General features: G+C 51.6%; 1 protein-coding gene across 2 annotated transcripts; it reads left to right on the top strand.

The window, feature by feature from the left end:
* The first annotated feature begins 222 nt into the window (after nucleotides 1-222).
* FZR1 (fizzy and cell division cycle 20 related 1) lies at nucleotides 223-24,773 on the top strand. 2 transcript variants are annotated; one of them, XM_032092744.1, is made up of 15 exons: nucleotides 226-311; nucleotides 542-866; nucleotides 12,053-12,194; nucleotides 12,571-12,696; nucleotides 12,922-12,985; nucleotides 13,709-13,836; nucleotides 14,246-14,328; nucleotides 14,770-14,953; nucleotides 15,144-15,209; nucleotides 15,599-15,701; nucleotides 16,946-17,130; nucleotides 18,523-18,756; nucleotides 19,438-19,542; nucleotides 20,703-20,795; nucleotides 21,812-24,773. In XM_032092744.1, exons 3-15 carry the CDS (start codon nucleotides 12,126-12,128, stop codon nucleotides 21,851-21,853), a joined length of 1,482 nt encoding a protein of 493 aa, XP_031948635.1. In that variant the 5' UTR covers nucleotides 226-311; nucleotides 542-866; nucleotides 12,053-12,125; the 3' UTR covers nucleotides 21,854-24,773. The 2 variants fall into 2 exon arrangements, with proteins under 2 accessions (XP_031948634.1, XP_031948635.1); XM_032092743.1 differs by lacking the exon at nucleotides 542-866 and having other exon boundaries at nucleotides 223-311.
* Nucleotides 24,774-24,803: the final 30 nt, after the last annotated feature.

The raw sequence follows: 24,803 nt of genomic DNA, 5'->3' as shown, positions 1-24,803 counted from the left end.
ACGGATCCAAGGGTCCCATCAGAGGCCCAGCAGTCCCCGGCCCTCCAGGGAGGGACACACAGAGACACCGGCGCCCCCGCCATGACGTCATGGTCTGGCGGTGACGTCACCGGGCCGTTGCCATGGCGCCGCGCGCCGCCGCTTCCTGTGTGTGTTCGAAGCGGCGGGTGGGGCGCGCTCCCGTCGTGCCCCGCGCGGGGGCGGGGGCGGCCGCCATGTTGTGGAGCGGCGGGGCCGGCGGGTGCTGACGGAGGAGGCGGAGCTGGGCCGGGCCGGGCCGGGCCGGGCTGGTGGCACCGGCACCGGAGCAGGTACGGCCGGGGCAGCGCCCGGGACACGGTGTGGAGCACGGCATGGCACCACACGGCGTGGCGAGGCGGGGGGGCTTCGGCAGGCTTGTGCCCCGCACTCTCCCCCCGCGGGCACGGGCCTGTGGGCCGGGCCGGGCTGGGCGGAGGGGCCGGGCTGGGCTGGGCCGGGCCGGGCGGGGCTGGGGGTGCCTTGCCTCCTTTACTCCCTTTCTCCCTCTCTTCCTCCGCAGCCGGTCACCGAGCAGCCCCGCCTCTCCCTCCCCGCCCGTTACGGTGCCTTGTCAGCCCTGGCAGGATGGGCCCAGTCTGTGCCGGTTCCTTCGGGCCCAGGCGGGCTGTGCTCCGTCACGGCGGGGCCGGTGAGCCCCAGCGCTCCGGTGTGTTTGGTAACGGGCATCCCGCACCTGCACCCAGGGCCGGGGCTGTGCAAAGGGGCTGGAAGCTCGCGGTGTAACCCCTTCGCTCGGCCCGTGTGCTTTGGCCCTCTGGGGAAGGACGCAAAGAGCTGGAGCCTGGATCAGCTCTTGATTCTTGATCAAATTGGCAACACAAACGGTAACAGATTTTAGTGGTGTGGATCTTATTCCTAAAGAGATCTGCCAAGCAGAAGCAGAAACTTTGGCCAGCAGTCTGTTGTTTACGTGCAGCACCGGTGGATGCGCCCCAGCCCACCCGATGGCTCTGGGGTCTGAGGGAGCTCTTTATCGCTGCGTGTTTCATCAGGGTGTTTTTAACCTGTTGTTGATATTTTGCACTGGGATTTGTACGCAGGATCAGCCTGAGCTGAAGGTCCTCCAGGTGGTGAGAAGGTTCTGCTGAGGCAGGGGGGGCTGTCAGGTCACATTGGAGTCACCTCGGGAAGGTGTTGTTGGATTCTTGACATGGAGGATTGTTTTCTCTTGATTTGTAGCTCTCTTGAAGGCTTTGTGCCTGTTTTCTTGTGAGGTGCTGATTCTTCCTGAGTGTGTTTAATGACACCACCCCAGTATTTTGTGCTGAAGGTCCTTCAAAGAGCAGTTCTGCTGAGAGCAACAAAATCTCATTGCAGCCTTCTAGTAGCTGAAGGAGCTGACAAAAAAGATGGAGAGGCTATGTACAAGAGCCTGGAGGGACAGGAGAAGAGGGAACGTCTTAAGGGAATGTAAGGAAATCCACTTATAGAAGTCAGAGATGGATGGGAGATTGGGAAGGGCAGGCCCTGGCACAGGGTGCCCAGAGCAGCTGGGGCTGCCCCTGGATCCCTGGCAGTGTCCAAGGCCAGGCTGGACAGGGCTTGGAGCAGCCTGGGACAGTGGAAGGTGTCCCTACCGTGGCAGGGGTGGAACTGGATGGGCTTTAAAGTGCCTTCAAGCCCAAACCATTTTGGGATTCTATGATCTTGTCTTAGTCTGATCTTTGTGTTTTGATTATTATAATTAATACAGAAGCAGAGTTTTCTGGGGCTGTTGACTGAGGCTGTTGTGTTTCCTAAATCCTATGGTTTTGTTTTGTAGTTTGTCAACTGTTGCATCTTCAGTATCTTAAGTGTTACGATGAAGCAAAGTTTTGGATGCCTGACCTTCCAGTAAAGCTCTGAACACAGAGCTGCTGGTGAATTTTTAATCTTTGCTTATAGTGCACTGATTCTCCTTTACTGGAAGCCTTACTAGAGCGTGTATCTATAGAGCTGCTGCTTTTAGCTGTCTGTACCCACTTGGATGTACAAGATAATTGCACAACCCTCTTCTTTTGAAGGGAAACTGGATGTTACTAAAGTCAGTAGCCATATAAAAAATGCTCAGATAGAGCATAGGAACTACTAAACAGAAGCAAGCAACAAGCCTTGAAAGTTCTGTAAGTTGTTATAAAATGCAGGCTATGGCCTTTGCTTGTCCTTTTTTCTGCTCCTAAGTCAGTCCTCTTTGAGTCTGGAGTGTCTGACATGTGAAAACATTTTAAAAAAAGTTGTAAGGACCCTGTGTCCCTAAGATCCAAGCACTTCATTATATCCATCCCCACTTTTTATTATTATTCTTTTTATTAGCCCCCCAGGGTTCAATCCTGTGCCCAGTGTTGTTTAACTCACTCATCAGTGGTTGGATGAAGGGGTTGGTGTCTCCTCAGCTGCAGACACAGAGCAGGAGCAGTGGCCGATCTCCCCGAGGGCTGTGCAGCCCTGCAGAAGAGCCTCGGAAGGGTGGAGAGGTGGGCAGGAAAGAACTGTCAGAACTTCAGCAAGGGCAAGTGTAGGATCCTCCACCTGGGGAGGGATAACCCCAGTCCAGGCTGGGGGCTGAGCTGCTGGAGAGCAGCTGCAGAGGGCTCTGGGTGTCCTGGTGAACAGCAGACTGTTCCTGACCAACCGTGTGTCCTGGGGGCCGAGGGGCCAGTGAGATCCTGGTGTGCATTAGGAAGAGCATTGCCAGCAGGTTGAGGGAGGTGATCCTGCCTTTCTGCTCGGCCCTGGTGAGGCATATCTGGAGTGCTGTGTCCGGTTCTGGACAGGAGGGACATGGAACTCCTGGAGTGGGTGCAGTGGAAGCTGTGGAGATGCTGAAGGGACTGGAACATCTCTCTCTTCAGGAAAGGCTCAGTGAGCTGGGTTGTTCAGCCTTGAGAGGAGACACAGCTGAGAGGGGACCTCATGCCTGTCTCAGTGTCTGCAGGGAGGGCTCAGAGCAGGGACCAGGCTCTGCTCCATGAGGCCCAGCAATGGGACAAGAGGAGGGGGGGCAGGAACTGATACCCAGGAAGTTCCACCTGAAGATGAGGAAGAACTTCCCTGTGCAGTGACTGAGCGTTGGAACAGGCTGCCCAGGGAAGGTGTGCAGTCTCCCTCACTGGAGATATTCCGGAAGGGTCTGGACACAATGCTGTGCCCTGTGTTCTGGGATGACCTTGCTTGAGCAGGGAGGTGGGACCAGATGACCCACTGTGGTCCTTCCAACCTGACCCACCCTGTGATTCGGTGTAACACTGGGATATGCAGGGCAGTGGTGGAGTCCTCATCCCTGCAGGGGTTTAACAGACATGGATCTGGCACCTGGGGCATGGTTAGTGGTGGCCTTGACAGTGCTGGGGGAACAGTTGAACTCTGATGTTAGAGGGCTTTTCCAACATAAATGATTGTGTGATTCTACACAGAGTAATTAAACAAGTAAATATGTCCTAGGTGATTACCAAAATAGGTGCCATCATATGCTGGTTGAAAGCAGAACCTTTGTTTCTCCTGTCTGTCCAGTGACTTGTCCAAAACGTGTTTGTATGGGGAAAACTGCCACCAGGTGACAGTGGGAACAGAAGTGCTGTGGCTGTAACTGGCCTTCTGGGGAGACCAGTGACTGCCCAGAGCTTAGCTCCTGTATCCGAGGGGAGTTCCGGGAGCCAGACAGTGTGGAGAGAACTGTGGGGTTTGATCCGGCCCTGCCTCACGAGAGGCACATCCGTTTGACACTGGTTATGTCCTGGACTGAGGTGAAATCTCAAAGCAGAGCACTGTAAGGTTATTGCGTGTCCCCTCCTTGCCAGTAAGTACCTTGGGGAATTCATACCCAGCCCTTTCCTCAGTGCAGGAATTAGCCTCCAGCACCTACAGAAGGGATGGGGTTCTGTGCTGTTCTGCCTGAGCACACAGGGACCAGTGGCAACCTCTTCCACTGGCAAGTGGGAGCAGCAGAACTTGCTCAGCACTTGGTGTTTCTCAAACAAGACCTGCTGGAGCTGAGCCTGCTCTTCACCCCAGCCCTTGGAGCGTCCCGGAGCCGGGTGACAGCCAGCGCAGCCCAGGGGTGCAGGTGCTGCTTCACCAGGTGCCTTGGCTAATTACTTAATCTCTGAAACTGGAGTGCTTCTGCTGCTGCCTCTTGTTTGTTTTGCTTTTGTAACAGATAAACCTCTTTAAGGAGACTTCCTGTTAATTAGGGGCCTTTTGGCCCATGGGCAAGAGGTACCACCAGAGTGGCCCCATGTGTTGTGCTTTGTTTCCCTGTGCAAGGCTTCCTGCACTGCTGAGGACTTCGTGCTTTATTTTGTATGCCCTGGGAACAAGTGTGTCCCTCTTATTTGTGGAGCATCATGGTGAAAAGGTGAAATAATCACCACCTGCAAGCAATAAAAAAGGGGTTTAATAGTGGTGATTTTCTGAGAAATCCCCTGCTGAGTGCATGGTTGTCATGTCTGCTTGGATAAGCTCTGCACTGCCAGGAGACAATGGTACGCTGCAGTGGGATGTGTATTGAATGAAAACGTCATCTACGAAGGTAAAATAACAACCCTACAGTTCTCCTGACTTCTTAAAAGCAGGCTGAGGCAAATTTTGAACCCCTCAGCAGGGGGCCTGGCTGATGTGTGGGTACATCAGTGGGGTGGCTGCTGTTTCTGACCTCTGTAGTTGCCCATCACTTGTATTTGAGTTTCAGCTGAAAATAGCCTGGTCTTTGGAGTACAGGCTGGACTGTCATCTTCCCTTTTTTTCCTTTAGTTCTGGAGAAAAAAGGGATTTAGGAAAAACAGCTATGCTGAAAGCAATGGTGATACCTGAGCATCATCTGTGTGAGAGGCAGCAAGAGTGATGTTCCTGGTCAGCTTTCTAGAGTGTCCTCTTCGAGGAGCACTTGCATTTAAGAGCAATTGTTTTGTATACAAAAATCCTGGTGAAAACCTTTTGGGCCTGTAATGGTGTACTGAGAAGATTTATTAGACATTAGGAAGGAATAGTTCCCTGTGAGGGTGGGCAGGCCCTGGCACAGGGTGCCCAGAGCAGCTGTGGCTGCCTCTGGATCCCTGGAAGTGCCCAAGGCCGGGCTGGATGGGGCTTGGAGCAGCCTGGGCTAGTGGAAGGTGTCCCTGCCCATGGCAGGGGGTGGAACGAGATGAGCTTTAAGGTCCGTTCAAGCCCAAACCATTTTGGGATTCTGTGATTAGTGGTGGCAGTGTTTATCTTTGGTAAAGGCCCTTCCAAAGGCAGAGATTTTGCTGTTTCCTGAAGATCTTACAACCCTGAGTTTCCGCTGGCTCGTGATAGTCCAGGCCACAAACAGAGCTCTGTGTTATGAGCATTATGTCCTTGGCTCCCGCAGGCTTCCTGCAGCCTTGGTCATCAGAGTGCCCTAAATTTTTGTGGTTTGCTGGTCAGAGTTCCTCTGTCATCGTGGTAGGATTGTGCATTGCTTTGGGATGGTGGACATGAAGCTTTACCTGAGCTTCTGAAGTTGTCATGGAGGGCTGTGGGAAGTCTTGGAGTTTGTCTGTGAGTGCAGGTGGGGGTACAAACGTTTGTCACCTCCAATCTGGATTGCAGGTTGGGCCTCTGCCTGTGAGGAAAGGGGGATATTTTCTGCCTGTGGAGAAGGAGAGATGTTTTCTACCCTGAGAGGTGAGTGGAGGCAGGGATTACTGTGCATTTTGCTTGTATCTCCAGCTTCTGTACTCCTGTTCAAGACTGGGTGGCTGAGTGCAGGCAGGAGATGCAATCAGTGTTTTGGCTCTACCTTTGAGCCACTCTGCCTTCAAATGAAGCTGGAGTTCAGTTTGTGTATATTGCCACCCTCTAACAGTTGGCACTTTTGGAACAGGGGCATTGTAAGGCTGATGGCAGTGAGTGCATAAAGGTGTTTCTGAGTGCCCTGGGCAGGAGGTGCTCGGCACAAGGCTTTGGAAAGGCAGAAGAATGTGGAATTGTGCAGGACCTTCAGTGAAGAGCAGTCGCCTACGTCTTACCCTCTGAAGTACACTGCTGTGGTGTGATGGCTCTTGCCATAATCCAGCATCTTGGATTTTGGAGGATATTGAATCTTCGAGGAGTGTGAGGACTAATGGTGAAGATCCCATCTGACACTGGAGTAATTTTTTTCTTGTCGTTAGTGTGATCTCTGTTGTACAAAGCTGTGAACGTGCTTCTCTGATAAGGGCAAGGCAGCAAGGGTTATAGTTTGTTTTGAAATAAAGCTTTAACTGCTCCCATTGCATAGGGGTAAATGGCTGATTTTATAAATGCTTCTCACACTATACCCTAGTAAATTGCTGAGTAACAAATTATATCCTTGTAGCTTTAAAAAGGTAAATATTGGTAAAACACACAGCTTTCTAACTTTTTGTGCTATTGCTGGTTTGAAAGGAGGCCAGTTCCTGAAAAGGTTTGCTTGGTTGGTGTAATGTTCCTCTGGGTTAAATGTGAGCAAGTTCTGCTTGAGCTTGGCCAAGCACAGAGTATCTTGCTCGTTCCCAATGGCTGCCCTGTGAAGCCTCGGCATTCTGAATGCATTCCTAATAGTCTTGACTATTACACAGCTAAAAGCTATGGCTTAGCTTTTTTTGTTGGTTTTGTTTTCCTCTTTCCCCTTACAGCTTGTTCAAGAGCCTGTAAAAGCATCTATAACTGGTAATACTCTTGCAATACCCCACATTGAGGAGAAGGTGATGCCTACTAAACCAGCTGAAAACATCAGCCCTTTGGGGCTTTGTGTGATGTGGTCAGTACGTGGAGCTGGCATGAGGAGGGGCAGGGCACTGCAGCTGCCAGGAATAGAGGAACTGCCACTTCTGCTGCCAGCTGAGGGTTTTGCCTTATTGATTTGCAAGTGTTGTGATTGAGTTTAGTCAGATCAAAAGAAGATGAAAACTTTGGATTTGGGGAAGCAGGACATCTAGGTTTGATTTCAAACCTTGCTGGTCGTGACTTGGAGGACTAAGTACTTGCATACTTTTCCCCTTGGCAAATGATGGAGCTATTCCAGAGAGCTTGGAAATGTTCAACACCTGAATAGTGACATGTTTTTACCTTAAAGTTTGTGCCATTAAATACAGGCCCAAAGAGCAGGCAGCATCTCTGGGTTTGGGTAGGCTCTTGCTGACTATAAATGTGGGGTCTGTTTAGGGCTTATTAGTAAGAGAAGCTCCAGGCAACCTTTTTCAGACTTGAGATGCTTCAAAATAAAGCACCAACATAACATTAATGGTATTTAAATTACCAAGGCATCCTTTACCTCCCTTTGGCCCTGTGTAAATTAGGAAATATATTCAGCTTTACACTTACATTTGCATCCTGCCTTTGGTATTCTGAGTCTCTCACTTTCGTCAGCACCTCTCTCATTTAACGCTTACCCACCCAAATACTTTCCAGAAGAGAAGGTACGTGAACAATTTCTGGAATAAAAAAGGGTCAGGAATCATCCAGCTCTTGAACTGCTTGAGCAGAGCATGTCTGAATTGAGAGAACCAACCTGCATCTCTTACTCCCCTTTCAGTGTGTGCTGGGGAATCCAAACAGGTACAGCCTCTCTCAAACCACAGAAATAATTTTGCAAAATTACTGCCCTCGTTTCCCTGCCAGGCCTGGCATTCTGCATGTTGGCTTATTAAAAACACATCCATACCGAGACAAAACACTTTTGTATTTGAATACATGAAGGTTGGGTCAATAAAAAGAACAAAAGGCACTTGTTCAGCACCATAACTCTGCCTGGAAGTATTGTTTGAAGGTAATAAGCTGTGAGACAATCCAGCCAATTCAGAGAGACGACAAAAGGTGCATGAAGAACAAAGTCAGAATACAAATTCTTCTCAAGGAATTCAAACCCTTCCACCAAATCCCACCTTTCTTCTCCAAGCATAAACTGCATAATTAGTGACAAAATAGCGTCTGAAGAATATGTAACACCTGTAGCTCCTCAGTATCTTTTATTTCTTCAGCTTAAAGGGAACTTGAAGTCCACATATAGAACGACAGAATTTTCAGTTTGGAAAAGCCCTCTAACATCAAGTCAAACCATTCCCCCAGCACTGCCAAGGTCACCACTAACCCATGTCCCCAGGTGCCACGTCCACACGGCTGTTAATCCCTGCAGGGATGGAGATTCCACCCTGCCTATGCCAGTGTCATGCTTTCCATGAAGAAATTCCTCCTGATGTCCCACCTAAACCTCCCCTAGCGCAGCTTGAGGCTGTTTCCTCTCATCCTGTCCCTTGTTCCCTGGGAGCAGAGCCTGACCCCCACCCGGCTGCCCCCTCCTGTCAGGGAGTCGTGGAGACTGAGAAGGTCTCCCCGTAACCTCTCTTTCTCCAGGCTGAGCTTCCCCACAGCTGCTCCTGGTGCTCCAGCCCCTTCCCCAGATCCATTCCCTTCTCCAGATATGCTCCAGCCCTGTTGTGAGAGGCTCAGAACTGTCCCTGGGATTTGAGATGGGGCCTCAGCAGTGCCCAGCACAGGAGGACAGTCACTGCCCTGGTCCTGCTGGCCGCACTGTGGCTGATACAAGCCATGTACTATTTGCCTTTTTGCCCACCTGGGCACACACCAGTTCATGTTCAGCTGCTGTCACCAGCACCTCTAGGTCCTTCTGGCAAAGCTTTTTTTAATTGCTTTGGGGGAAATGGAAAATCTGCTCACTTCCCACAGACAAATTTAGAGACAGCAAAAGCCTACCCCAAACCAGAGGTGCTGCTTGCTCCCTGGGCCTGTGTTAGTGGCACGGTTTTAGGGTAAAAACATGTCACTGTTCAGGTGCTGAACGTTCACTGCTGTGTTCTGCCTCTGTAGTCTCTCTGTTGGACGATCTGTGCTGTGTTTCTGAGTGCAAGTTGTAGGTGAAATTTGGGCAGATGAGATCTCAAAAGCTCGATAGTCGAATGTGTTTCAGATGTAGAATTTAAAATGTCTCTTTGCTGTGTAACTGGGTCTGGATCTCTCACGAATACTGTGCTGAGCTGTTTTGGGAGGACACTTCAAGTGTGTGGTGTTCCCTGGCTGATCACGCTCCTTGTGTGGGTTCTGCAGGCTGAGCTCTCTTACTCATGGTGTTAAAACAACAACAACCCAAAAAAAGAAAAAGGGGGAGGGGGCATTTTGTTGGACTGTTTGGTTTGAGACACACATTTGGTAGCTTGTGGGTCGGTAAGGGTGGTGGTAAGTAAACTTCAAAATGAGGGAGAGTGATTGATATGGCATGCACTAATTTTTATTTTTTAAAACTCCTTTATTAATAGCATCACAGACTTTTCTAACTTTTCACTCCAATAATGTTGTCTCTGACTCTTTGCTTCATTTGGTGGAAGCTGATCTCTGTTAAATTTGGGAGCTTTCTCCAGTTTTGCCGCTGAAAGAACATATGGGAGAAATGTGTTAAATTAAGAAGAAAAAAGCTTGGGGGAGGAGGTGGTAGAGGTAAGCAGGTGTGATCAGAACCAGCTTGGCACTAGCTATTTCAGGCATGCTCCTGTAAAAGTGTTGGCATGCTTAATGGCAAGGAAGAGAAGCATTTCAGCATTTGTAAGAAGTCCAAGTTTCGGCACTGCAAAATGGTGTAGCTCAAAGAGCCACAGGATCTCCTGAGCTGGAAGGGACCCTCAGGGATCATCAGTGCAGCCCCTGGCCCTGCACAGACACCCCAACAACCCCAGCCTGGGCATCCCTGAGAGCGCTGTCCAAACGCTCCTGCAGCTCTGGCAGCCTCGGGGCCGGGCCCATTCCCTGGGGAGCCTGGGCAGTGCCCAGCAGCCTCGGGGGGAAGAACCTTTCCCTGAGCTCCATGCCCAGCCCTGACCCAGCTCCAGCCGTTCCCTGGGCTCCTGTCCCAGAGCAGAGCTCAGCCCCTGCCCCTCCGCCTCCCCTCGGGAGGAGCTGCAGCCCCCAGGAGCCTCCCCTCAGTCTCCTCTGCTGCAGCTGAACGAGCCAAGTGCCCTCAGCCGCTCCTCAGACCCTTCCCCAGCTCCGTGTCCCTCCTTTGGACACTCTGCAACAGCTTTGGACCCTTCTGATCTTGTGGTGCCCAGAGTGCCCCCAGCACTGGAGGTGAGGCTGCCCCAGTGCAGAGCAGAGCGGGACAATCCCTCCCTGGCCTGGTGCCCCCCAGGACACGGTGGCCCTTTGGGCTGCCAGGACACACCGGGGACTCAGATCCAACTTGGACCAACCAGGACCCCCAGGTCCCTTCCCACGGCGCTGCTCTCCAGCCTCTCGTTCCCAGTCTGTCCCTGCATCCAGGGCTGCCCCATCCCAGGGCAGGATCCAGCACTTGCCCTGTTAAACATCACATGGTGGGGGATTTCCCAATCCTCACATTTGTCAGGATCTCTCTGTGGGGCCTCTCTGTCCTTGAGGGTGGCAGCAGTTCCTCCCAAGTGAGTAACCTCAGCAAACCCACTCAGGACCTTCCAGTCCTGCACCCAAGTCACTTACAAAGAGATTTGAGAGAACTGGCCCTAAGATGGAGCCCTGTGGAGCCCCAGTGGTGACTGGTTGCCACCTTGATGTCACCCCGTTTCCTGTAACCTTTTGAGGTGAAAGGCCATCAGCTCTGCAGTGCAGAGTGTGTGTACTTTGCCTTGTTTTCAAGCTTATTTCACAGAATATTGTAAAACTTCATCACATCTTAGTGAATTGCAGCATGTGCTGCTGGACCCCTCGTAGCTTAGTAACTTGCCCCCAGTTTTTAGCCGTAAAACCCTGGGCAGGTCTGTGGTTCCTGGAGGCAGCCTCTTCCCAGGAGGGAGCGGGAGGCAGTGCAGGGCTGTCCCTGAGCGGCGCACTGTGCAGCTGCTCCCTGGGCAGCCTCCTCCCAGCACAGCCTTTGTGTGCAGTTGCCTCCTGGATTTTACCACAAGTTTGTATCTCGAGGCAGCTCCGTTTGTGCAGCTGGGACTCCAGCCAGGTGCCATAAATGTTTATGCAATAACAGGAATGAAATCCCTTTATGTTCTGCACAGCCTCCAGATGCCTGTGTGTTGTGGGGATTTGCTTATGTGTTAAATTCCACCTTTGCCTTTGGACATGTTTATCTTGGGTTGAAAGGCCAACTTGATGTCTCCTCTGGCGTTGGCATTTTTGTGTCCATGTCAGCTGTGGACAAACCACATGAGGTATGTGAGGGGGGAGGTTGGACCCTGGGGATGCTGCTCTCTGCCCTTGGGGCTTGGCAAGGGCTTGGCTGTGTATTCTCACACAAGTGTCAGCTCATTTATTTTTTATTGATGCACATGTTAATTTACCAAGCAAATTGCAGCTATGAAGCAGCCCTGTCCTAAAATATATGGTTGAAATATGTGCTTAAGTGATGTTAACGTTGCTTATAGACTGTACAGCTCTATGAGTGAGCAAGCTTTGTGCCAGCCAGGAGGAGTATTTGGGATAGTGCAGGCATCAGACATGGAATGTTCACTGGGACTACTAGATCCCTAGTGTGTTCCTGCAGTGGGTGTGTTAAAAGTCTGCAGTACTTGTGGCATGGCTAAAAGCATCCCACCTTCAGCACTGCTCCCGTGCCCCTGACCTGAGCGGTGGGACAGGCTGTGGTGGGATCACGGAATCCCACAATGGTTTGGGTTGGAAATGACCTTAAAGCTCATCTCATTCCACCCCCTGCCATGGTTTCACTACACCAGGTTGCTCCAAGCCCGGTCCAACCTGGCCTTGAACACTTTCATGGATGGGGCAGCCACACCTCTCTGTGCAACTGGTGCCAGTGCCTGGACAGGACAGGCTGCAGGTGCCAGGATTTTTCATGCCCCTGTCCTGAAGGATTGCCAGGCTGCTGCTGCAGGGCCTGGGGGCAGTCCCTGCTCCAGGTGTGGTGGGAACCCACTGAGGTGCTGTCAGACACAAAATACTGGCTGCCTGCGTTCTTCAGTGTCACACAAGTTTGGTACCAATGCTCTGGATAGGAAAAGTGGTCTCAAGTTCAAAGAGCAGGCTTAGGAGACTCTGAAGAGGCTGTTTCAGCATGGAGGGGTTCAACATTTTGTTGTTTTTCTCCTCCTGTCTGTTGCAGCACACTAGTTACTGCTTGGACTTTGCAAACATAAATTCCTGAGCCTGCTGATCTCTCCAGCCAGCTTCCCACCATGGATCAGGACTACGAGAGACGTCTCCTACGCCAAATCAACATACAGAATGAGAACACAATGCCTTGTGTGAGTACAGATGGGTTCAGGCTCACTGTTATGTTGTTGTCTGTCTCACTTGTGACTCTTTTCCTTGAGCTGCTGAAGGACCTGGGACCTCTTCAAAGCAAACCACAGTCTTTTGTTGGGTTGTGAGCAGGTGTGAGTTCCTGAGCTGTTCTATGAATACCCAAACAGTTTGACTTTAAGAGAGTTTTTGAATATATAACCTCAGTTCAGGTTGCAAAAAGGAGTGAAGATATTTTTATGGAGTTCAGTAATACCTTTTTAATACATAGTCTCAGTGACTACATGTAGCATAAAAAATTGAGGGCTAACAAACCAACCAACTCTAGGGCTTGACAAGAATAAGAGTAAGTTCAGTGTCTTTTATTCTTTAATTCAGGTAGCAGAGATGAGAAGAACCTTGACCCCTTCCAATTCTCCAATGTCTTCTCCTAGTAAGCATGGTGACAGATTCATTCCCTCAAGAGCTGGGGCCAACTGGAGCATCAACTTCCACAGAATAAATGTAAGTTTTGCTCCCTTCTCCTACAGCTCAGCCTTGGAACTGAGGAAATGGTACCTTTTGTTTTGGCTGGCATGATTGCTCTGCTTATCTTCTGCACCATGGGCTTCTGCTGCCCCAGAAGAGTTCCTTTGAGTGCTCGTCCTCAAACCCTATGCTCCCTGCCTTTGCTATTTCACCATATACCCTGAGGTTTCTGTATGGTGATGGCATGTTTCCCCATTTCAGGAAAATGAAAAATCACCAAGCCAAAACAGAAAAGCAAAGGATGCTACATCAGACAGTGGCAAAGGTGAGAGCACCCTTCTACTGCTTGGCAGTGCCCAGAGCTCTTATTGCAAACTGTTGGGGAAATTAAGGCCATGCTGGCATTTTCATGCTTATGCCAAAACTCGTGCTGGTGTTTTGGGAAATGCCCACATCGTGAGTGAGTACTAGGTCACTGCTTCTGATGAGTGTCTGGATGCAAGAGGCTGTCTCTATCCCCTGATTTATTGTGTCATGGAAGCACTTTCCTGATGGAGTGGAAGGAGGGGAAGCTTGCTACTAATCTTGATTCTAAATGGGGGCCCCAGGCTTATTAAGAGACTCTGTGAGTGTACAAGTTGTAGAATCCCCGACTGGTTTGGGTTGGAAGGGACCTTAAAGCCCATCTCCTTCCACTACACCAGGTTGCTCCAAGCCCCATCCAACCTGGCCTTGGACACTGCCAGGGATCCAGGGGCAGCCACAGCTTCTCTGTGCCAGGGCCTGCCCACCCTCCCAGGGAACAATTCCTTCCCAATATCCCATCTAACTCTGCCCTCTGGCAGTGGGAAGCTGTTCCCCCTTGTCCTGTCCCTCCAGGCTCTTGTCCAAAGTCCCTCTCCAGCTCTCTTGGAGCCCCTTTAGGCACTGGAAGGGGCTCTAAGGTCTCCCTGCAGCATTCTTTTGTCCAGGTCAGGCACACATGATTCTGACACTCCCTGCTGTTGCTGCTCTGAGCTCTCTGCTCAGTGCCTGTTTGGATTTACAGATGGCCTTGCCTACTCTGCCTTGCTGAAGAATGAACTCTTGGGAGCTGGGATTGAGAAGGTGCAGGACCCCCAGACAGAGGACAGGAGGCTGCAGCCATCCACCCCAGAGAAGAAGTCTCTCTTCACTGTAAGTTAATTGCATTAACACCAGTGGAGGCTGTGTATGTGTCACAGGAACACAGCACAGGGCTCTGCCAGGCTGCTCGTGCAGTGAGTTGGTGTTGGGGCTTGGCTGAGATAAGGTGTTGATAACAAATGTGGTGGCCTGCAAAGGGAACCTGAGTGTGCAGCAAGCAATGTGCTTCCTGTGTCTGCGCTGGCAGGAAAGCTGGGTGGAGCCAGGCTTTTTGGACAGTGTGGTGAGTGGCCAAACCAGGCTTTTGGACTTGAGCATTGATGAGGGGTTTTGTATAGTTTTGGAGCACCTGGGAAAGGAAAAACTGTGTTGGAATTAGCTTGGCAGCAGTGCACGTTGGGAGTGATGCCCCAGGCCTCCCGCACGCTGGGTTCCTCACGAGGTGTGTTTCTTTGTGCAGTACTCACTCAGCACAAAACGCTCCAGCCCCGATGATGGCAACGAGGTCTCACCCTATTCCCTGTCTCCTGTCAGCAACAAAAGGTAACACTGATCCTCTGCAAACTGTAAGAAGGGAAGGGCTGGGACAGAGGGTTCAGTGAGGTTCTCTAGGACTTCTATCTGAAGCTCTAAAATTGCAATGTGAATTGGGTTTGGAAATCTGGAGAGATAATAAATTTTGAATTTATTTTAAATGCAAGTCAAGTTCTAAGAATTCCTTCAGGTGCCCAGCCTGCTTATGTGCTTGACATATCTTGGTCAGCTCTCAGTAATCAGTTTACCTTTCTGCTTCATAGCTCCTTTGTAGAAGCAGAACCTAATTCCTTCCAGTCTTGCTGCTGAAAAAGTGTTGTGCAGCCTTTTTGTCTCTGCATTTCCATAGAAACTTCAGGGTGCTCTGTAAAGAGTGGCTACACCTATGCCTCCCATCTGCTGTGATGTGCGGATTCCTGTAGTTGTTTTTTTATCTGTTTTTGTAAACAGTCAGAAGCTGCTAAGATCACCTCGAAAACCAACTCGGAAAATCTCCAAGATTCCTTTCAAAGTGCTGGACGCCCCAGAGCTGCAGGATGACTTCTACCTGAACCTGGTGGACTGGTCTTCTCTTAATGTCCTCAGCGTTGGCCTTGGGACTTGTGTTTACCTGTGGAGTGCTTGTACAAGTCAGGTAAATTGTCATGAGTGTCTGAAGATTGAATTGCCTATTGATGTAGGGTTTTTCCAACCTTCCAGAGCTATGGAATGTGCTGTGTGAGGGCTTCAGCACTTGTCACACTCTATCCCAAACTCAGCACTGGTCTGAGACAGCCAGCAGTGCTGTGTGACAAAAGTTTCTTACCCCATTTGTCTCTCTGAAGGTGACCCGGCTGTGTGACCTCTCTGTGGAAGGCGATTCCGTGACGTCCGTGGGCTGGTCAGAGCGGGTCAGTATGACACCGTCAGCAAGGACAGCTGAGACACGTGTCACTTAGTCACTGTCATCATAGCTGTAGTTAACTCCTTGGGTTGGTTTTTCTCTGCTAAAAGAGAGGGGATAAAGAACAGCCTCTTGTATCTTGAGGTTCCTGAGGCATTGCTAAGAGGAGTGGGAGGGAGAAGGATCCAGTTTACTTCTTCAGCTCTTGACAATAAAATGTTACAATAAATATATTCCAGACAGGCTGCTTGGACCTCTCAGTAGGGAAAAACATGTAAGATGGAAGAACTCTGGATGCTTTCCATCTCGTGGGATTTATGTCAAGTCTTTTCCTCAGCTTTCAGTTTTCTGGCTGTACTTCCTGGCTGTACTGATCCTGGTTCTCTGTTTGTCCAGGGGAACCTGGTGGCTGTTGGTACTCACAAGGGCTTTGTGCAGATCTGGGATGCAGCTGCAGGAAAGAAGCTCTCCATGCTGGAGGGACACACAGCCAGAGTCGGTAAGGAGTGGGGAGGCAGAGGGTTCTCAGGGGTCTCTCCTTCCTGATTGAACTTTGCTAGCCATGGATCTGCTGGAAATAGAGAACTCAAGAGTACCAGGGTTGATATTTTTTCCCTGCTGTGTCTTGAGCAGGTTCAAAATATTATCATCTCATAACTGTGGTGTTCTGATCTGGGTGTGATGGTGGTTGGGTGTTTCAGCAGGTGTTTCCTCCATGCTTGAGGCTTTTTGGGTTTGGTTACAACATCTCTTCACTGCTGCTGGCTTCCGATTTCAGCCCTGCTGGCAGCTTCACACTGAGATTTCCAGTTCCCTTTTTTGGGGGGCTGGTTTTTTCTGCTTAGAGATGTTGTGAGTGTAAACTCTGGGGTGAGATTTGGGAAGTCCATGCACCTTCTGAGATCTGTTCCTGTGCTTTACTGCACTGTGAAGTGGGGTTGGTAATACGTGCAGTCAGTGTGTTCAGGGGAACCTCAATTTGTGCCCTGATCTAGGACTCCGGAGACTGGATGTAAGGGAGGTCTGTAAGGAGTGGTTTGAGGTTTGTTAGGGTTTATTTTAAAACCCTGGCAGCTGTGATGGCTGCATTTTGCTTACCAACTGCTGCAGGACTGGAAGGGTTGGACTTGATAGTGTGGCCAGCAGGACCAGGGCAGTGACCATCCCCCTGTGCTGGACACTGCTGAGATCCCATCTCAAATACTGGAGTCAGTTTTAGATCTCTCACAACAGGAAAGACATCGAGGGGCTGGAGCGTGTCCAGAGAAGGGAACAGAGCTGGGGAAGGGGCTGAAGCACCAGAAGCAACTGGCAAAGCTGGAGGGGCTCATCCTGGAGAAAAGGAGGCTCAGGGGAGACCTTGTGGCTCTGCACAACTCCCTGACAGGAGGGTGGAGCCAGGTGGGGGTTGAGCTCTGCTCCCAGGGAACAGGGACAGGATGAGAGCACATCCCCTCAAGCTGTGCCAGGGGAGGTTTAGATTGGATATTGGGAAAATTTCTTCACAAAAAGGGTTATAAATCATTGGAACAGGCTGCCCATGGCAGCGGTGGAGTCACCAAGCCTGTAAAGTGTTCAAAGGAGATATGAATGTGGCACTTAAGGACATGGTTTGGTGGTGAATGTGGTGGTGGTGCTGAGTTGATGATTGGACTTGGTGACCTTTGGGGTCTTTTGCAGCCTCAGTGATTCTGTGATTGCATGGCTCCTACGACACCCTCTGAAGCTCTGCCCCCGTTGCAGGTGCCTTGGCGTGGAACGCGGACCAGCTCTCCTCCGGGAGCCGGGACAGGATGATCCTGCAGCGGGACATCCGCACCCCACCCCTGCAGTCTGAGCGGCGGCTCCAGGGACACAGGCAGGAGGTCTGTGGGCTCAAATGGTCCACAGACCACCAGCTCCTGGCCTCTGGAGGGAATGATAATAAGGTACATTCCTTCCAAGGGGTCACAGGAAATGTCAGACCCCCTTTCTTTCTAGGGCAAGGAGGAATGGTGTCAAGTTGCACCAGGGGAGGTTCAGGTTGGATGTTATTATATCGCTGGGGATGTTCAAGGCCAGGCTGCACAGGATGTGCAGCAACCTGCTCTAGTGGAAGCTGCCCCTGCCCATTGCAGGGGATGGAACTAGATGGGCTTTGAGGTCTCTTCCAACCCAAACTATTGTATGATTCTATGATTAGGGAGAAATTTCTTTGATGGAAGAGTGGTTAAGCGTTGGAACAGGCTGCCCAGGGCAGTGGGGGAGTTGCCATTCCTGGAAGTGTTCAAAAAACAAGTGGATAGGGCGCTCAGCAATGTGGTTTAGTGGGCATGGTGGGATTAGGTCAAAGGTTCGACTTGATCTTGAGAGTCTTTTCCAGACTTAATGGTTCAGCGATTCTTTAAGGAATGTTTGGCCTCTCTGAAGAGGACTTTTGTTTTGGTTGTTGGACGGTGACCAAATATTAATCATGCTAAGCTTCTACTCAGTCTTCTCTTCCTAATAAAATGAAAAAGGCAAATTTAATTTTGCTTCTGTATTTGGCTAATTAAATCTCTAGCTTGGCTCAGGGGGTTGAGTTCAACAAAACCACTGCTAAGCTGCCCTTCCTGGCTTTGTTTGGGTAGTGTATGGTCACGTTTGGTGCAGTAATGTTTGTGTGCAGCAGGAACCTGAGGTAGAGCTCTGTGAGTTCTCATACCTGTAACTCAGGCTGGCAGCTCACTGAGCACCATATGGGAGAAGCATCTGTCACAAAAAAGCAGTGTTCCAAGCCCTCTGGAGTGGTTGCTAGGTAGGGAATGTGCCCAGTGTCTGTGTGACAGCATGGTTGGACCGAGTTCCTCCTGCTCAGAATAACTCTTAATGAACTGAGCAGATTCCTAGATGTGTTCTGGAATGATACAGCCAGAAAGGCAACAGGAGGGTCTGAGGTCCCCTTCGGTGACACCGTTTCTTTAGATTCATTCCCTTACCTTAGGGGCTGTTCCTGCCTTGTGGCCTGGGGGTAGGACAGCTCCTCAGCTGAGTGTGGTGCCATGGTGGTTGTGACTGCCCCATCCCTGGAAGTGTTCAAGGCCAGGTCAGATGGGGCTAAGAGCAGCCTGGTCTAGTAAAAGGTGTCCCTGCCCATGGCAGGGGTTTGAACTGAATGAGCTTTAGCCAACGCAAACCATTCCATGATTCTATGAAGTGCAGAGTGGAGCTGTGCATGCCTGGGCAGAGCTGTGGGAAATCAGCTTGTTTCCCAGCTGCCTTCATGGGTCCCATTGTGGCTTGTGGGTGTAGTGGACACATGACTGAGGCACAAGTTTGATCATGTCTCTCCTCTCTGCCAGCTCCTTGTCTGGAATCACTCCAGCCTGAGCCCTGTCCAACAATACACAGAGCACCTGGCAGCAGTCAAAGCCATCGCCTGGTCTCCACACCAGCACGGGCTCCTGGCCTCGGGTGGGGGCACAGCTGACCGCTGCATCCGCTTCTGGAACACACTGACGGGGCAGCCCCTGCAGTGCATCGACACCGGGTCCCAGGTGTGCAACCTGGCCTGGTCCAAACACGCCAATGAGCTGGTGAGTCCTTCCCTGTGCGGCTGCTGCCAAGCTGCCCTGTGTCAGGAAGCGTGGCTGAGCAGGAGCCAGCTGTGTGCAAGTGGGCAAGGAGGCCGAGGGCATCCCGGCTTGTACCAGCAAGGGTGTGGCCAGCAGGACCAGGGCAGTGACCGTCCCCCTGTTCTGGGCACTGCTGAGGCAGCTCAAGTGCTGGAGTCAGTTTTTGAGCCCCTCGCAACAAGAAAGACATCGAGGGGCTGTAGCGTGTCCAGAGAAGGGAATGGAGCTGGGGAAGGGTGTGGAGCACCAGGAGCAGCTGAGGGAGCTGGGAAAGGGGCTCAGCCTGGAGAAAAGGAGGCTCAGGGGGACCTTCTCGCCCTCTGACAGGAGGGTGGAGCCAGGTGGGACTCAGGCTCTTCTTCCAGGTAAAAAGCGACAGGACAAGAGGAAACGGCCTCAAGTTGCTCCAGGGGAGGTTTAGATTGGATATTAGGAAAATTTCTTCATGGTGGTCAGGCACTAGAACGGGCTGCCCAGGACAGTGGTGTAGTCACCATTCCTGGAAAGTGTTCAGAAAACATGGGGATGTGGGTTAGTGGTGAACATGTTGGTGGTGCTGGGCTGATGGTTGGATCTTGGAGGTCTTTTCCAGCCTTAAAAATTCCATGATTCTATGATGTGTGTCCCCTTCTCTCCTTTCAGGTGAGCACCCATGGATACTCCCAGAACCAGATCCTCGTCTGGAAATACCCCTCGTTAACTCAAGTAGCAAAGCTCACAGGGCACTCCTATCGAGTCCTGTATCTGGTGAGTGATGGCCATGGCTCTGTAGCTGCTCACCTGGCTGCAGGTGTGCTCACATGGAGACCCAAAGCAGCAGTGCCAGTGGCACCATAAGCTGCCTGGGTGGGAATGTGAACACTCCCCATGAGCAGTGGAAAACTCTGTCTGGTTTCTGTGCCTGCAGGGGGACGCTTTGATTTGCTGCTATGGAAATGTGAGGCTTTGTTAATGATAGCAAAGCCTGCCAAACTCTCCTGAGGAAACATCTGAGTTTTCTTCTAAGAAAACTCTTCTGAGCCTGGAGAACACAAAGCTCCAGGGAGACCTTCTAGTGCCTAAAGAGGCTCCAGGAGAGCTGGAGAGGGACTTTGGATAAGGATCTAGAATAGCAGGACAAGGGGGAATGGCTTCAGACTCCCACTGGGCAGGATTAGATGGGATATTGGAAAGAAATTCTTCCTGTGATGGTGGTGAGGCCCTGGCACAGGGTGCCCAGAGCAGCTGTGGCTGCCCCTGGATCCCTGTGTCCAAGGCCAGGCTGGACGGGGCTTGGAGCAGCCTGGGACAGTGGAAGGGAATGAGATGGGCTTTAAGGTCTCTGCCAACTCAAAACGTTCTGGGATTTTATGAAACAGAAGTTTCTCTCCCAGAAGACTTTCACACCTCTTCACTGATGACTGCTGCCCAGGGAAGAATTTGCTGCTTCCAGCCCTCCTAATTTGTTATTAAACATTTGTTGCGGGTAATCCTGACCGATCTCGTATCTGCTGTTACTGTCACATGGGGCTGTCAGCAGTTCACAACAGAGCTGACAAATGCTGATGCTGTTTTGGGAGGTAGATCCCAATGTAAGCAACCAATACAGCCAGAAAATCCAGTCATATCATCTTCCTGCCTTTGGGCATGTTGATAATCCCAGGAGGAGCAGCCTCAGTTACTCATAGCTTGGATTTCTTAACAAAAGCATCCTTTCCACAGCCCTCCCCCCATGTGTTCCATAGCTGCACCATAAGGTGCGAGCGCCCAAATTGCACCTGAGGCTGCATGAGGCACCTGGAAGTAGAGGGAGTTGGCTTCTCACCACCGAGTAGGAAGGAGAGTTAAATCTCTCCTGCATTCCAACAGAGACTTGTTTTCAGCCTCAAAAATGTGACAGGTGCTAAAGGTTGTTGTCTTGTCCTTAGGCAATGTCCCCTGATGGGGAGGCCATTGTCACAGGAGCTGGAGACGAAACCTTGCGCTTCTGGAACGTCTTCAGTAAAACTCGCTCGACGAAGGTAAGGCCAGGCATGGGGGCAGCTGCCTGGGGGAGCTCAGGCCATGTTGGCTCTGCTCTGCTGCCTCCTTTCTGATCCCTTCCTGCAGATCAAGGCTGGGGCAGTGAAGGGTTCAGCTTTGCTGAAATTTAAGTAAAAGGTCGCCCTGTGTGCCCAAGGCAGGTGTGACACAACATTCCAGGCTGGTCCAGGGCTGCTGAGCAGAGCAGCGTTTCAGGGGCCTCACTGAGCTGAGCCCTTGGGTGACAGCAGGCTGGGGAAGAGAAGGCTCCAGGAGACCTTAGAGCCCCTTCCAGTGCCTAAAGGGGCTCCAGGGGAGCTGCAGAGGGACTGGGGCCAAGGGCTGGAGGGCCAGGACCCAGGGAATGGCTTCCCAGTGCCAGAGGGCAGGGCTGGATGGGATCTTGGGCAGGAATTGTTCCCTGGGAGGGTGGGCAGGCCCTGGCCCAGGGTGCCCAGAGCAGCTGGGGCTGCCCCTGGATCCCTGGCAGTGTCCAAGGCCAGGCTGGACGAGGTTTGGAGCAGCCCATGGCAGAGTGTGGAGCAAGGTGAACTTTAAGGTCCCTTGAGGCCCAAACCATTCTGTGATTCCCTGATTATCCCCTGCCTCTTTACAAAACTGCTTGAAATGGGGGTTTGGATGAAAACGGGATCATGGATTCTGCCTGTGACAACTTGCCATCACCAAAAGCAGTTTGTGCTTGATGCTCTGAGAGCTTTCCTGAGTGCCTGGCAGAGGGATTTGGAGGAGGGGACTGGGGGGAGCTGGCATGGCTCCTGGGGGTCCCCCACTTCTTGCCTTCTCTGGGGTACAGCTGCCTGCAGAGCTCTGGGAATGGCACTCTGACCTGCTGTGCACTTTGTTACCATTTGGAAGAAGCTCATGGGAATATTTATGGTGTTGGACTTTGAGCTGGGATCATGCCCTGAGCTAGAGATAGCAGATTAAAAACAAACCAACCTAGAAGCACGTGAAGTAACAGCTGTTTACCCCCTGCTTTGTCTTCTCTTGTCAGGAGTCTGTATCTGTGCTCAACCTCTTCACCAGGATACGATAAACCCCCTCCCTGTGCCCCGGGAACCTACAGCCTGACATTCCAGGATCAGACCACTCCCTCGGCGTGCATGGACCCCCAGAGCCCAGCCAAGGGGAGGGAGAGCCGTGGGACTGGAGAAGGACCCAGCTCATTAAATATGTGCTTGTGACCCACAGGGCTGGGCAGTATTTGGGATGGGGTGGGGAGGGGAGGGAACTGCCAAAGGTTATTGGATTCATCGTTCATAAAGGGAAACGGGTACAAGAGAAATGCTGACCCAGCATCCTCCAGCTGTCCGGATGGTCCTGGGGAGGACTCGTGTGACATGGACCATTGAGAATGGACCGAGGCCATCCCCACTGCCGTGGTGTCCCTCCTGCGAGAGAGGAGCATATCCTTGCTGCTGTGGGAAGGGGCTTGACGTGCTGCTCTGTGTCCCCGAGTGACATCTCTGGAGGCAGGAGCCAGCCAGACTGGTGCAGTACCGCTGGTGCGAGGGGCACAGCTCCAGGCTGGGCATCTAAGGGTTTTGTTCATAGCCTGGCATCCCCATTCCAGGAAGAAACTGGAGAACTGCCTATTTTCCTTTTTTTTTTCTTTCTTTTTTCCCCCCCAGACAGGTACTATAGTACTTGACATGATCATTCCCATAAGACAGCTTGATTTTTCTGGCATGCTTGACAGCTGCCTCCGAACAAATATACTCTGGGGCTCTAGACTTTGGAGGAGACTTGAAAAAGCTTTACCTCTAAGGGAGCAGATTCGGGAAGTTCTGCAGTTGCTGTTTCATGTTCTGGGCTGATCCTGGGAGTTACCAGAGAGGAGAAGCAAGGACTTTATGAAAAAAGAAACCCACCCAACCACCTGTGCATGTGGAGCTTCCTTCCGGGTGGGTGCCTTGCTCTGGAGTCTCCCTGAGGCCAAAAGCAGTTGGGATGTGTTTGAGAACAAAAACAAATCCTGAAGATCTGATTTTTGGGGTGAGCAGGGCCTCTTCTGGCTGAAAGAGTGGTTCTCCTGAACCAGGGCTGCCGTGTTGCTTTTTTATCTCCAAGTCCCAGCCAGGGCCCTGCTGTTGGGTTTTGGTGTGTGTTTTGGGGTTTTTAGGTTGTGTGGAATGAGAGTTCTGGCTGGTGTTGGAGCCCATGGGGTGTAACACGAATACTCTGTGTGTGTGGTGCTTTTAATTTAAGAGAAGCTGTGAGGCTGCACAGCCTGTTCCATCTGACCTGTGCCTGCCTGGGCCCTGGCTGCCTCCTGCCCTCTCCCAGCATTGCTTCCTGTTCCCATGTGGAATTTCCTGGCTGTGTATATAGACTTGTCCTCTCTCTGTAGATTGCATAGGTAATGCTTTATCTTTCTTTTTTTTCTTTGTTGTTTTATCTCCTGTCCTTTCTTTCCCTAAAACCAGGCAGTAGGACTATGATTGCCTGTCCTCAGTACCACCAGTATCCTTAGGGTGAGCCAAGGTGTGGGAAGGCCGATACAGCCTGTTCACCACAGCCTTGACCACTTGTGCCATCACATCGGTGCCTGGATCAGGCTGTTGGTGCTGCACCTGGGTCACACATACTGGGAGTCACTGGTGAGGAGCTGGTGTGCTGGGAGCCCCCTGGCAGCTCCCAGTCTCCCAGGCCCACAGGCCACTTTGTCATCTCACAGTCTCACTTGCCACCAAAATGGAATTTCCATGGAATTTCTGAAACACAGTTTGAGCACAACTGCTTTAGTGCAGCTCTGGTCGTGGGACGTGAGGCATGGTTTGAAGTCACTCCCCAGCCTGTCTTGTGTTGTTTGTTCCACTCGTGGGCACTGTTCCACATCACCGTGGATTGGGAGCACCCAAAGCACCCAGCAGGTGTTAAATTGAGTTGGATCATTAAATTGGGGAATTGATTTGAAGCAAAGGTCTACCTGCAGCAAGAGGTGATCTGTTGTGGGTGTCATCACCTGGGGAAAGGGCTGTTCAGAGGGGCTGGGGAGGTTGGTGGCTGTGCTGTGGATTTTCCTGTTGCGGATTGCCTTCTGCTAAATAGCACTGTGCAGACCCCCAGGACACACTGCTTTCTCCTCTGGGAGGGCATAGGTGCTTGGGTTGGGGGCACACAGGAGTTCTCGGCCCATTGTGGAGCAGGAGGGAGACAGGCACCCAGCTGGAGTGCAGGGTGAGTGTGGTGATGATTGGGCTCCCCAGTGCCCTGGGGCTCCGCAGGAGTGGATTTGCCCCTCACCCTCTGATGTGGGAACTTCCTCAAGGAGTCCCAGAAGCTGCTGGGGGGAGCAGCAGTGCTGTGGGTGGGCAGTGCCAGGTGGGCACTGCAGCCACTGCCCAGTGCTCCCAGCTGCAGAGCAGGGACAGGTCCTCATTGCTCTGTCCCCCACCATTGTCCCCTCTTGTCAAGGACTTTCCCGAACTGCATCTTGTGTCTACATCTCGCTTTTCTCTCTCTCTGCCTTGGGAGCAGGTTGGCTCATGCTGGCTTCTCTTATTGCACTTGGCAGGGAGGCTGGTGATTCCCAGGCTAGGGCTGTTCTGTAGCCACACACGCTGGTGACAGAGCATGGCAAGAACAGGCTGCTCACCCTCACCTGGCTGTCAGAGCCCGGTACAGCTGCCTTCTCTGCTCCGCTGCCAGCTGCCAGGCAGGAGCTCCCGGTTGTATCTGTGTGGAGATGGGTTTGTGCAGGTGTCTCAGGATGATCCTGTCACTGTCACCGGCTGCGGGTTCAATAGGGAAAAGGGCAGAGCTGAGGTGCTGTGTCAGGATGTGTGACCTTTGAGCACCGACCCGGGCACAGGGTCCTCCCAGAGCTGGGTGACAGTCTGCAGCCTCGTGGCATCGTTGTATCCCAGGTGTCATGTGATGGAAAACAAACATGGAGCGCGCTGTAACTTTCCGTGTAAAGCAATTGAACTGGCATTAAACAGGTTGTCAATTTATTGGGGTTGGGCTCCATGGCTCTGCTTTGC

The sequence above is a fragment of the Corvus moneduloides genome, chromosome 28 (assembly GCF_009650955.1).
Source record: "Corvus moneduloides isolate bCorMon1 chromosome 28, bCorMon1.pri, whole genome shotgun sequence".
Taxonomy (NCBI): Eukaryota; Metazoa; Chordata; class Aves; order Passeriformes; family Corvidae; genus Corvus; species Corvus moneduloides.
Note: the sequence above shows the minus strand (reverse complement) of the source record. Positions and strands in the feature narration are given on the sequence as shown.